Source organism: Lissotriton vulgaris, chromosome 9, assembly GCF_964263255.1.
Source record: "Lissotriton vulgaris chromosome 9, aLisVul1.2, whole genome shotgun sequence".
NCBI lineage: Eukaryota > Metazoa > Chordata > Amphibia > Caudata > Salamandridae > Lissotriton > Lissotriton vulgaris.
Window position 1 is genome coordinate 430,419,771 of NC_141697.1, and position 13,287 is coordinate 430,433,057.

A 13,287-nucleotide genomic window follows, 5' to 3' on the forward strand; every position below is an offset into this window, starting at 1 on the left:
ACAGCAGCTTCATCCCTGAAAGTCTCTAGTGCATCAGCCCTTCTGGGAAGGTACGATAGAGCCCTATGGGACTCCATGGAACGATTCAAGGAGAAATTGCCCAAGGAGGACCAGAAGGACTTTGAGGAGACAGTGACGGAGGGCTGTTTGGTGGCGAACCAAATGATTAGTTCGTCAGCAGATAACGCCCTTCTAGCAGGACATGCCTACTCACATGGGGTATGTGCGAGGATCATCTTGGCTGCGTTTAACTGGTCTCAAACCAGATGCCCAGCAGCGCATCCTCAATCTACCTTTTTCCGGATCTTCACTCTTCGGGGAGCATGGCGATCAGGAAATGACCCGCATGAAGACAGAGTTGGACACAGTGAAGGCGGTTGGTCTGGAGAAAAGGAAAGAGCCGTTCAAACGACGCTTCAAGACCAACAAGAACCGGGGAGGCCAACAGAGGGTTCAAACCCCTCAATGGTCTCAAAACAAGCCACAAGGGAAGGCGCAATACAGAGGAGGAAAATCGGGCAGAGGCGGACATCATCAGTCCTCTACCATGCCTAGAAGGAGGCAAGGCCTGAGCAGTGGCTTCCTCTGGCGCCGTTACCCACTCCAGTGGGAGGAAGTGCTTCGCAACACCTGGCAGAGTGGGTCAGCATCACAAAAGATCAGTGGGTGCTGAATATACTGCGCAATGGATATGCGCTACATTTCCGGAAGAGGCCACAACCGATTCCTCCAAAAAAGACTCGCTCGTACCATCTAAAACTCCTCAAGAGGGAGGTGAACGTCCTCTTAAAGAAAAACGCAATCGAAGAGGTACCCCCATCCCAAAGGGGGAGAGGAGTGTATTCAAGATATTTTCTAGTCCCCAAAAGAGACCAAGAGGACAAGTTCAGGCCGATTTTGGATCTTCGAACCCTCAACAAGGTGGTGGTCAAAGAGAAGTTTTGCATGCTGGCACTTCATCAGATATGTCCTCATCTACAAATTGGAGATTGGATGTGTTCGGTGGATTTACAAGACGCGTACTTCCACATTCCTATAACACCAGGTCATCGAAGTACTTGAGATTCCTGGTAGGGAACAAGCATTACCAGTACAAAGTGCTTCCCTTCGGACTCAAATCCGCACCAAGGGTATTCACCAAATGCATGGCAGTGGTAGCGGCATGTCTACACAAAAAAGGTCTCTTTGTGTACCCATATCTAGACTGGCTCTTGAAGAGTCCGTCCCCTCGTCAAGCCACCAAAGACTGTCACCTGTGTCTCCAACAACTACACATGCTCGGCCTCCACATGAACACAGAAAAGTCGGACCTGCAGCCCACGCAAACTATCCACTATCTAGGAGCAGTTCTAGACACAAAGTTAGGAAGAGCGTTTCCTTCGCAGGAGAGACTATCTTCCATGGGGCTGAAATGCAAAAAGTTACTTCAGTTTCCTCGTCCAAAGGTGCGGGAAGTAGCATCTCTATTGGGCTCCATGGCGTCCTGCATCTTCCTAATACCGAACGCCAGGTTGAGGATGCGACCTCTACAAGAGTCTGTGGAAGATCAGTGGGACCAAGCGACAGGAGATTGGGAGGATCGAATCATCCTGTCTCAAGCAGCATTGACCTCCATACAGTGGTGTACTCGCCCTCGGAATGTCCTGCAGGGAGTCCCTTTTCAGCAACCTCTTCCTTCGCTGTCTGTGGTAACGGACGCATCTCTAGAAGGCTGGGGTGCTCACATGGGTCATCTTCAGATTCAAGGTCGTTGGTCGACCAACCTCCAGACATACCACATCAACATGCTAGAGCTTCGAGCAGTTCATCTGGCGCTCAAAGCGTTCCTTCCAGCAATAACAACGGACAAAATCCTGGTTCAGACGGACAACACTACAACTATGTTCTATCTGAACAAGCAGGGAGGAACTCTATCTCGCCCTCTGTCTCTGGAGGCCCAGACAATCTGGCACTGGCTTCTGGCTCGGGGACTGTCTGTGGTGGCAGTGCACCTCCCAGGCGAGCTAAACACAAAAGCAGACGCGCTCAGCAGACACTTCGAAGATCAGCCAGACTGGGTGCTAAACGACGAAGTAGTCGAACTCTTCCGTTGCTGGGGTCGTCCAGACATAGACTTATTTGCGGACGCCAAATGCCTCGCCTTCGCGTCCAGGTTCCACCCGCCAGGGACGCAAGGGAACGCTCTCCTGCTATAGTGGACAGGAATGTTCGCCTATGCGTTTCCTCCTCTGGCACTGATTCCGAAGGTGCTGGCCAAGCTCATCAGATCGAGCATGGACATGATCCTGATTGCTCCGGATTGGCCGCGACAATGGTGGTATCCAGACCTGTTACATCTGTCGCTGTGTCCACACAGACGCCTGCCGTGCAGACCAGACCTGTTGAGCAAAATGAACGGGAGGATCCTGCATCCCAACCTTCCGTCACTGAACCTGACTGCATGGCTCCTGAGGTCTTGCAATATGGACACTAAAATCTGCCTCCGGAATGTATGCATATTTTAAGAGAGGCAAAGAGACCTTCCAGAAAGGCGTCTTATGCGTTCAAGTGGAAAAGATTTTTCATTTGGTGTAAGGACCATGGCTTTGATCCCACCAAAGGACAAGAAGAGGTAGTCCTTCCATGCCTCCTTTACTTGGCTACATCAGGGTTGAAATACGCTTCTATTAGGGTTCATCTATCCGCCATAGTAGCGTACAGGAAATCACCTACACAAACATCGTTTTTTCAAGTCCCAGTGGTTAAGGATTTCCTTCAGGGGTTAAACGAGGTCTATCCCCCTGTGAGAAATCCTTCTCCTCCCTGGGAGTTTAACCTGGTGTTCTCCAGGCTGATGTCTACACCGTTTGAGCCTATACACAAGGCCTCCTTACAGCATCTCACTTGGAAGGCGGCCTTCTTGGTGGCAATAACCTCTGCTCGCAGGGTTAGCGAGATACAAGCACTCTGCACCAAGGAACCTTACACTGTGTTTCACCACAACAGAGTGGTAATGAGGGCTCATCCATCTTTCCTTCCAAAGTTGGTCTCGGATTTTCATATAAATCAAACGATTACCCTTCCTTCGTTCTTTCCTAACCCATCGACCCCAGCTGAGAGGTCGTTGCACTCGTTAGATCTTAAACGGGTACTAAAGTTTTACCTAGAAAGGACGAAGGACACCAGAAAGACAGACCAACTCTTTGTCAATTATGTTTCAATGAGGACGGGGTTTGCAGCAAACAAAAGATCCATCTCCAGATGGATTGTCTCCTGTATCAGGGTAGCATACCAGCTGGCTGGCAAACCTTTGTTAGTCACCCAAAGCTCATTCCACTAGAGGAAAAGCAGCCACAATAGCGTTTTCTGACATTCCTATGTCAGAAATATGCAAGGCTGCAACATGGAAATCAGTACATACCTTTACAAGGCATTATTGCCTAGAGTCTGATTCCAGAGCGGAGTCTCAAGTAGGGCAAGCCTCCTTGAGAAACCTATTTGGGTAGAATAAGGCCTACTGTTTGGGCCTACTAATATGAATGTTATCTGTTGATTCCTTTGCCCGCAGGGATGAGGTGAGGCTCGCTACTCTATTCTAATGCTTATGACTATTGATGAGGATCCCCTGGAAGAGAAGGATTAGTTACTTACCTGTAATCCTAGTTCTCTTCCAGGGGTATCCTCATCAAAGTCATAAGCAACCCTCCCGCCTCCCCGGGCAAAGGAATTTGTTTATTAAGGAGATGTTTTAACCTGTTATTACCATGGTTTGGTTTTCAGTCTCCGAAAAGAACTGACCTAACTGTAACCCCTGAGGCATGATGGGAAGCTAGGGGCAGAGGTGCCTTAAAGGCACAGCGTCAGTTTTAGTACATTCAGCTACAGGTTAGCTTTTCAGTCTTTTTAGACTAGTTATTTGCAATGCAGCCTGGGAGCTGTATATGCTTACAGTGTGTTATAAGAATTTCTACTGCTTTCTAAGCATTAAAACAGTTTCTAAACAAGCATTGGTGTTGTTTCTTATGTTTCTAATGCAAATACACATGTATGGTGGAAATTCTTCACAGCATATTCCAGCTCTACTGTTTTATTTGGCTGCAATTGCTTATTTTTATTTTTATATATATATATATATATATATGTGGGGCACATATAATATATTGTTTCCGGGGTCCCGCGTATGGGTGGGAATATTCTAATGCTTATGACTTTGATGAGGATACCCCTGGAAGAGAACTAGGATTACAGGTAAGTAACTAATCCATCTGTTCGCCACACATCAAAACGCAAAATGCCCAAACTTCGACTCCAGTTATCCACACCCATTGTCCAAAGGCAATACACTATATGGACGAACTGTTCAGGGATATTTGCCTACGCTTTTCCACCTCTCTCATTCGTTCCACTAGTGGTTAGGAAGCTCAGACAAACATCCCTCACACTGATCTCAGTAGCTCACACATTGGCCAGTCAACTTGGAGCTCATCAAAACCTACATCTCACACCGCCATGGAGACGTGAGACCTCCAGATCCCAAAGAACTCAACCTAGCGATATGGCACCTTAAGCCTTAGTTTGGTTATCTCAACCTTCCACCAGACTGTATGAACCTCATTAAGGATGCCAGAAGGCCTACTAAAAGGGCTTGCTACGCAGCTTAAGTGATTATATATTGTAATAACCATATCCACCCATTAGATGCTTCCATTCAAAATATCATGTTACTACACTTACAGCAGTCTGCATTGGCTTACACATCCAAACGCCTGCATCTCGCTGCAATAGCTGCATACCTTCAACATAGACACCATCTATCCCTTTTCAGAGTACCTGTTAAGGCTTTTATGGACTTAAATGTTATTCCACCAAGACTTCCACCTGGCCAGTGTGAAATCTTAACATTGTCCTTACCAGACTAAAGTGTCCACCCTTCAAGCCATGTGAACTGCAATTTCTCACTTGGAAAGTTGCTTTCCTCATTGCTATTACATCACTGAGAACTTGGAGAGTGGGTGAGCTTCAGGTACTAACCGTAGAGGAACAGCTTTTCCATCTCCACAAAGTGGTTCTTCGCACCCCATCCCCCCCCCAAGTCCTACCCAAAGTGGTATCTGCCTTTCACATCCATCTGAGTTGCTTGTGTTATTTCCTCAACCAGATTCAGTGGCAGAGCGGACTATACACACCTAAGATGGTAGACAAGCCTTAATGTATTACATAGAGAACAACCATTTCGTCAAACTTTAACTACTTTGTGGCTTTTGTTCCACCACACAAAGGCAATCCTGTTTCTAAATTGGATATTGCTCGGTTTGTTAAATGTGTCCAAACATGTTTTGCAAAAGCAAAGCGGACTTTACCAATACCCCCTAGAGGGCATTCCACCTGCAAACTAGGGGCTACTATGGCTTTCTTAGGAAACCTCCTCATAGCTGACATCTGTAAAGCTGCAACATGGTCTACACCGCACACATTCACCAAGTACTATTGTGTAGATGTGTTAGCGAGACAACTAGCTAATGTAGGTCAGGCAGTACTTTAAACATTTTTTCAGACCACTGCAACAGCTACAGGTTAGCTACCGCTTTGGGAGAATACTTCTGTATAGTCCATGCTGAGCATGTGATCTACAGTTCACATGCCTCGAACGGATGTTACTTAGCTAGTAAATATCCGCTCTTGGCATGTACAGCTGTAGATTCACATTTGCCCACCCGCCTCCCCAGTTGCAGTTCTTCTTGCATACATACGCTTGGACATCTCTATTCTACCTTTACTAACTCGTTCTCACCCTCTACGGGAAAACAATCTAACAATGGAGTGGCCTGGAGTATTCTTCGGGGGGAAAACAACTTGCAAACATCCGGACCCAACACTAGATGGCAGGAGTATGGAAAGCATGTGATTATACAGCTCTACATGCCAAAGGGTAAGATACATTATCCTTTTCAAACTGCAAACTTTTTAGTACACTTCATTTTCAACGCAATCGCTAATATTATTTTCAGACTTCTGCATGTATTTGCATATAGTCTGAGCATTCTGGGAGCATTACAAGCCAGTTCAAATGATATTTGTAACAGGTGTACACATTTATAGACTGAAACCACTGTCACCGAGGCAAGCTGAACTCCTTTCCTCTTCCTAGAGCAATCCTCCCTTTAGGAAAGGTGTTACATTAATGAACCATGTATAGATGTTTGAACAACGAAAATGTTTCTGATCTTGTGAATGTTCCTATCCTTTTTCATAGACCGCGTAATGTTATGTAAACTGGTAACCAAAAGGTTTGTACTAGAATAGTTGGGGTGCACTTAAGTAATAAATGTGAAAACCAGTTATTGATCTCCAAACAATGCTGTGAGTGATGGGAATCCGACACCCCAGAGTTCAGTGCTTACGAATGTGCGTATTTCCCTGGGGAAGAGTTAAGATTCTAGATAAGCAACCTAATTTACCACTTAACTTGCTCATTTCACAAAAGAATGTTGGTCTAGCTAGAATCTTTCTAGATTAAAATGCTGTCAGAACGTGCTACATAATTTGCCTTTTTTGCTGCTTATTTGAATAATCCTGCTGTGCAAGCTAGTGGTCCTCATAGTAAAGATATGCGAAGTAGTTTAATGGCCATCATAAAATCCAGATTTCAAAGGAACCATAAAATGTTGCCGTTATTTCAATTTGCTGTGAATTATCATTTTGTGCAATAAAGGCAGAGGATAGATAATTGTATGTGTATATATTATAAAAATTTACAGAAGCAGAAATGTTTCTTGTGACCAAAGGCATGTTTATGACTTGTCAAATTCTAGAATGAATAATTCTAGAATGAATAACCTTAATTGTCTCTCCACTTACAGCCGTCAAAAAAATATGTCTCCAAGGAACTTGCCAAAGAGATTCGTGTCAAAGCTGAGCCCTTCATTAAGTGGTTGAAAGAAGCAGAAGAGGAGTCCTCTGGCAATGACGATGAAGATGATGAAAACATTGAGGTACATGGGTGAACATTACTAACTGTTGTGCATCTTGGGGTTGGACACAGTTGAGCCCCTCTGTGCCTCAAAGTGGTCAAACTTTTTAATGAAATGGACATGGTCCTCTGTTATGTCATCAATGAACATGGATAACTCCAGATGCAGAAATGTCTACTAACTATGATGACGTGTGGCAATTCTAAAAAGAAGCTTCCCTTCACAGTGCTGCCTGAACTTGTTGAATTCATTCTTGCTACCGATTTCTTTTTTTTTCTTTTTTTAACGTTCTATTGAACATAACAAATGCCATATTTTCTACAGTTTTACACCTTAACTTCTACAGTTGCCTAATTGCACGTGGCAAATGAATGCTACAGTTGTCTAGTATTATCCCTTTACTGATTGGGTCTACTTGCACAAAGTATCTGCCCTACCTTTTTACTGGTTACAATCTGCATTATTTCAGGGGATACTCATAAAGTCATAAGCACTGAATAGTCCCGCCCACGTGTGCGATCCCAGAGCAAAAGCCAATAATATGCATATATATCCATATTTATAGATAATATGCATCTACATATGCAGCCTGAAGAACATCATATTAGGCTCCAACTGCCATAATTGCATGTAAAACTTTAAAAATAAAGACCTAAAAGTCACCATATATAAAAATGTGTAAAGAAGAAAACTGCCCTGAGTTTCTTTGAAATACACAACCTTTATTTTCAAAGGTAAAAACAGGCAGGATCATAGAGGCAGATTTAGCCTAGACGGGCTACATAGAAAACAATTGGATAAATTGATTTCCAGCGGTGTCAGGTTTTCAGCAGGGATTCTTTCGCTCTGCGTTTAAATCAGATTTCTGCAAATTCGAAACCTGTTGCATTCAGCAGTTGGGGTATAAGTAGGACTCTGAATTAAGCCCTTTGGTGGAAGGCTTACAATATCGAGGGCCATTTTCGATTGTCTTCGCTTTTAAGCACCATTGTCAAAATGCTCTGTAAACAGCTAAAGGTACAGTTTTTCAAAAGTCGAAATGGAAGAATTGGCTGTGTCACAATGACTTACTATCAGGTTGTTCACGTTTTTTAGGCACAGCGATCCTGCTTTCCCCCATATAAATAATTTTTCAACAATGGAGACCCAAATATCACTGGGGTAATACCTAACAAAAAACACTGATCCCTAGTAACAATACTTTGGATGCAAAGAACCAAATGAATAAAACTTGTTCAAAGGAGTTTATGGAAACATTTCAATACACAACGGCGCTGTGAATAACAGTGCAAAATAAACGTGCTCTGTGCTCTTTATAGGTGATAGTTGATCAATCGTGTATAATCATTCATGATCTGCCCGGTCTGTTGCACTAAGTTCACAACAATCTTGTAGGGTCTGTGTTTATTGTAGGAAGCTTGCATTTTATGTAGTAGTGCCAATGTAAGGACACACTATGCAAAAAGTCCAGATGACCCTTATTGGTTTACAGGGCTTACTTTATTAATTCCAAGTACTCGAATTGTGGTAGTGTTCTCAAGCAGCTTAGGCTTATTGGAGTATTAAGCATTTATTGTACACAGTCAATAAATGAGACATGCACTCGAATAAATCCAAGACCAGTTTAGAAACACAAGATTTTTATATGGATTTAGACACAAATTTTCGAAATACTGAAAGTACTTTTGGAGTTTTCGAATTTAGAAGAATGCAGTAAAAAAAAAATGCTCAAATTGCAGTTTTTGAGGTATGAACCTAGAACGTGGTGATGTTATCCTATGGAAGATAAAACCTACACAGCAAGCATACTTGCAGTCTATGTACGAAGGTGCCCTTCAGGACTTGAGGTGCTTACAGACCAAGGTCCAAAGATTGACTAGCAGTTTGGGTTTACCTGCCAAGTCCAGGTGCAACACTAGATGGCAGGCTATGCACAGCATGTGACTCTACAGCTCTACATGCCAAGAACAGATGCATACTGGGTAAGTAGCATTCTCCTTTCGATACTCCGTGGCCATCATCACTGGGTAATATAGGTTAAGCAAATGCTGTGCATACTCCTGCCATCTAGCGGTGTGGGGGGAGGGAGAGATAAATCTATCCACCTCCTGTTTCAAAGCAACCTCAGCCAACCAGATCATATGTTCAAACTGCCATTCTATGAAAATATTTGCCATAGTATTGGTACAAATCCACCATTGTATACCACTGCACAATCGATCACTAATTGGAGAACACATCACACAAGCGTGTACTACCAGTCACTTAAACCTTTTCAATACCACCATACAACCAAACACACATAGATCATATATAAGCCTACCATTAGGTCCACAAACAATCATACATTAACGTAACCAATATAAAGTGCTGGCTGTCAATTGCCATAATGATCAAGAGCATTACCAATCTGGTCATAGTGCTGTACAACACAAGCTATAACTTGTAAAGGTTCAGTTACTAAAACAAGCCCACTCTTAGCTCAACATAAATCATATGGCCACAATCTACAGTACACACACCCTCAACATTAGATGATCATACTCAAACAGCCAAACCTCCACCATTAGCCTGCTGAACACCATTATACATAATGCATCTGGTGTAAATATGCTCTTTAACTGGATCCCCATGTCCAATCTGCCAGAATTTGAAAAGTTTGCGTAATCTTCGAATCAAGATAGGTGAATCACAAAGCATTTTCAACTGGACAAACTCCCAACATTTTGCAGCCTTCTCAATACTTTGCAAAGCACTGAATGAATTTTCACCAACCCACAAAAAAGCACTTTGTGTAAAGTTTACCATACATGCCATTTCAAATGGGAGCTTTATTCGCACCCTTCTACACAACATATGTGCAGAGTTAGCTGGATATGGTAAGTCAGTGCCCAGTTGTGAATTAATTCCTCAAACATAAACCTTCCAATGGAAAGCGCATTTGACCATTATCACTATGACAACTTGCACATTAAGTGCTTGTCTTGTTAAAAAAAATCTACTGTAACAGAATTTGGATTACAGGTAAATAACTTTTCCTTTTAAATCGGGGGATTTGACTCCGTTTAACTTTGTCAAATGTTTTTCTCAGTTCATTTAGTGTTATACTTTTGCTAATCCTACTTTTTTTCTTCAGGTCGTATATTCCAACACTGCCAGTGTTCCTAAAATTGAAACTTTGAAAACTGCAACAAAAGAGGACGAGATTGATATTGATGCCATTTAAAAGCAACGCAAGCCAATGGGGAAAGAACTGCATTACTCATTTTATTCCAGAGGTGCAACGTAAATGTGAATAAGCTGCAAGAGCATAACATTGTGCTGCACTTAAAATCTGCAGATGTGTTTTTACTACTATTTACTACAATTGGTTTCGTTTAAGCTGCTTAACTAAGTCAATACACTCGTTATTTTTGCCCTGACACAGCATGTGGATTCTTTTTAAATCTTGGTATTGGACATAAACACTTGGTGCATATTTTTACAGTTGTGCAAATAAAACTTATTTTTCTTTGGGTCACAATCTATCTTTACTTTCCTTGTGTAGTGTCATGTTACTTTTCATTGTAGCAATGCAATCAACTTATCTTTAGGAGGGTAAACTGAACTTGAGGAAATAACACCAATATTAAAAGCAAGACCATTCACTACAGACCAGTGAACATTAAGAACCTGTTTTAGTTAAGTCAAACTATACCCACTGGTTGTTAGAACTATTCACAAAGCAGTAAAATTGCTTGACAAACTAGTGTTCACCTGTTGTGAGCCCCTCCCAAAATGCTACGCTTTTTTGGCTATTTAGGGTAGTTTGTGCTTGATCTTCCATAGCACCCCCACCGCCTCATAATGTATTCATGCCTAATTGGTTTCCAACATCCTGGGAGTTCTTAATGTACTTATGGTTTGGAGGGGACTGGATACTGGAGGGGACTGAGAAACTGGGTGTTCGAGGCATATGAACTGCAGATCACACACTGCATAGATCGCCATCTGGTATTGGGCCCGGATGTTTGCACTTTGTTGTAGTCTTGGAAAAGTCTCTGGAAGTCACAAGATGAGTGACTCCTCCTTTGGACCATAGTGCGCATGGGCATCGGCTCCATCTTCAGATTGTTTATTATTTTTTTTGCCATCAGGCTCTGATGTGTTTATCGCACTCCAGTGCCGTTACTGATCCAACTTTCGACGTGCAATCCTTCACCCTTTTTCTCCGGTATTGTTTTGATTGCGATCCCTAGTCGATGTGTATCTCTTCAATCTCAGTCTTCGATTCCGGTTGTCGACTAAGACCGGGCCTACCTAGGCCATTACATCTGGCTCATGGAAAGGACTCCTTTTTAAAAAGTGTCCTCCAATGTGGATCGAAATTTGCACACGCAAATATTCATGAGGTGTGTAACCTCTGCCTTTCGCCTGAGCAGGAGGCCAGAGACGTCCAGCTTGTGCCTCCTTCCGCTCCTAGAAAAATATTCTGGATTGTCGAGCTCCAAGTATAGCTCGCTTGTCGACAGCCATTCTGAACGACATCTTCCAGGAGGGAGTCTATGTTCCAGAGCAGGAGCGAGTTGAAGGCCTCCGAGGCCAAGGACTCCAATGTCGAAGACATCACTCCAAGGCAGCGGGTCGTAAGTAGTGACATCGACCCCCCCCAACCCACTCCACCTAACCCTGAAAATGGCTTTGTGAACACATCACCTCCGGGCCTAGGTGCACACCGGCACAATACTTCTCATGCCCTGCCTTTGGGCCTGGCAAAGAAGTCCACAAATGATTCTTCAGGCCACTCTGGATCGAGTCAACCTGCTGTTGGTCCTGAAACACAAACCCCGGCACCCAAAAAGAAACACTCCTCTGTGCCACCCACTGGCTCCACATCGAAGCACTCGGCACCTAAACCTGCTGGCACCGACCCCTCCACTCCGAAAAAGTAATCGGAACCAAGTAAAAAGCCACTTCCAAGGAATAGAGATTCTCAGACTTCGGAACCGGAAAAATCCTCGGAACAGAAAAAACAACCGGTCATGCAGGCTCCTTCAGAGACTAAAAAAAATCTCAAGTTTCCAAGCCAAAGGAGCACACATCCAATCAAGATTCAGTGCCACGCAAGCCTTCGGAACCAAAAAAATGGGCGCTGAAAGACCAACCTCAACCAAAACAACTCTTCTAAAATACCCAGACAGGCCAACTTACACTCCGCTCCAAAAAGAGACCAATGGACATGCCTCTACCGGCTCCATCTCCACCAAGTCAGTATCCTCCTGAAGGTCGGCAGGTCTTCGGTCTGTCGTATGCTTAGTGGGAGGGTGTTCCATGTCTTGGCGGCGAGGTGTGAGAATGATCTCCCACCGATGGTGGTTCTTCGGATGTGCCGGACGGTGGCGAGTAAGTGGTCGGCAGAGCGTAGCTGGGGGTTGGGGATATAGGAGAGCAGTCTGTTGAGGTAGGCTGGGCCACTCTTGTGTGGAGTGCCTTGTGTGATAAGCTTGAAGGATATCCTCTTGTTGACAGGGAGCCAGTGCAGGTTTCTCAGGTGGGGGGGTGATGTGGCGTGGTACATTGATCATCCGTGCCGAGGAGTTTTGGATGCGTTGTATTCGCTTGAGCTTAGTCGGGCCTCCAGTGTAGAGGGCGTTTCCGTAGTCTGCTGCTGACAAGGGCCTGGGTGACGGTTTTTCTTGTATTTGTCGGGATCCATCTGTAGATCTTGCGGAGGGTGTTGAAGCAGGAGACGTCGTTGACTTGCTTGGTCATTGAGGGTGCGAGGATGATTCCCAGGTTGCATGCCTGGTCAGTGGGTGTGAGGGCTGCCCCCAGTGCCGTTGGCCACCAGGAGTCTTCCCAGGCTGAAGGGTTGGAGCAGTTTGTCAGAGTTCAGCTTCAGGCGGCTGGTCTTCATCCAGTTGGCGACAGCCTTCATTCCTTTGTGGAGGTTGGCTTTGGCTGTGATGGGGTCCTTGGTGGGGGAGAGTATCAGCTGAGTGTCGGCGTAGGAGATTGTTGAGGTCGGGCTACATGTGTGAGCGGGTCTATGTAAATGTTGAACAGCGTCTGGCTGAGGGACGATCCCTGGGGTACGCCGCAGATCTCCGAGGCTTTGGAGCGGAATGGGTGGGGGGGGGGGGGGGGGGGGGTGGCCGCTCTGGGTTCTGCCAGAGAGGAAGGAGGTGGTCCAATCCAGAGCCTAGTCTCTGATCCCTGCGGCGTAGATGCGTGCACGTAGTGTGCGGTGGCAGACTGTCGAAGGTGGCAGAGAGGTCTAGGAGGATGAGTGCTGCGGTCTTACCGTTGTCCAGCAGGGTCCTGATGTTGGTGGCGGCGATGAGGGCAGTCTTGGTGC

At 44.7% G+C, this 13,287-nt stretch overlaps 1 protein-coding gene across 2 annotated transcripts in view; it reads left to right on the forward strand.

The window, feature by feature from the left end:
* The window catches only part of EIF5 (eukaryotic translation initiation factor 5), a 65,686-nt gene extending 55,213 nt beyond the window's left edge, over positions 1–10,473 (forward strand). For both annotated transcript variants that reach the window (XM_086937852.1, XM_086937853.1), the window contains 2 exons: positions 6,840–6,971; positions 10,087–10,473. In XM_086937852.1, coding sequence (XP_086793978.1) covers positions 6,840–6,971; positions 10,087–10,176 — 222 coding nt within the window. In that variant the 3' untranslated portion in view covers positions 10,177–10,473. The remainder of the gene's footprint in view (positions 1–6,839; positions 6,972–10,086) is intronic.
* The last annotated feature ends 2,814 nt before the right edge of the window (positions 10,474–13,287 follow it).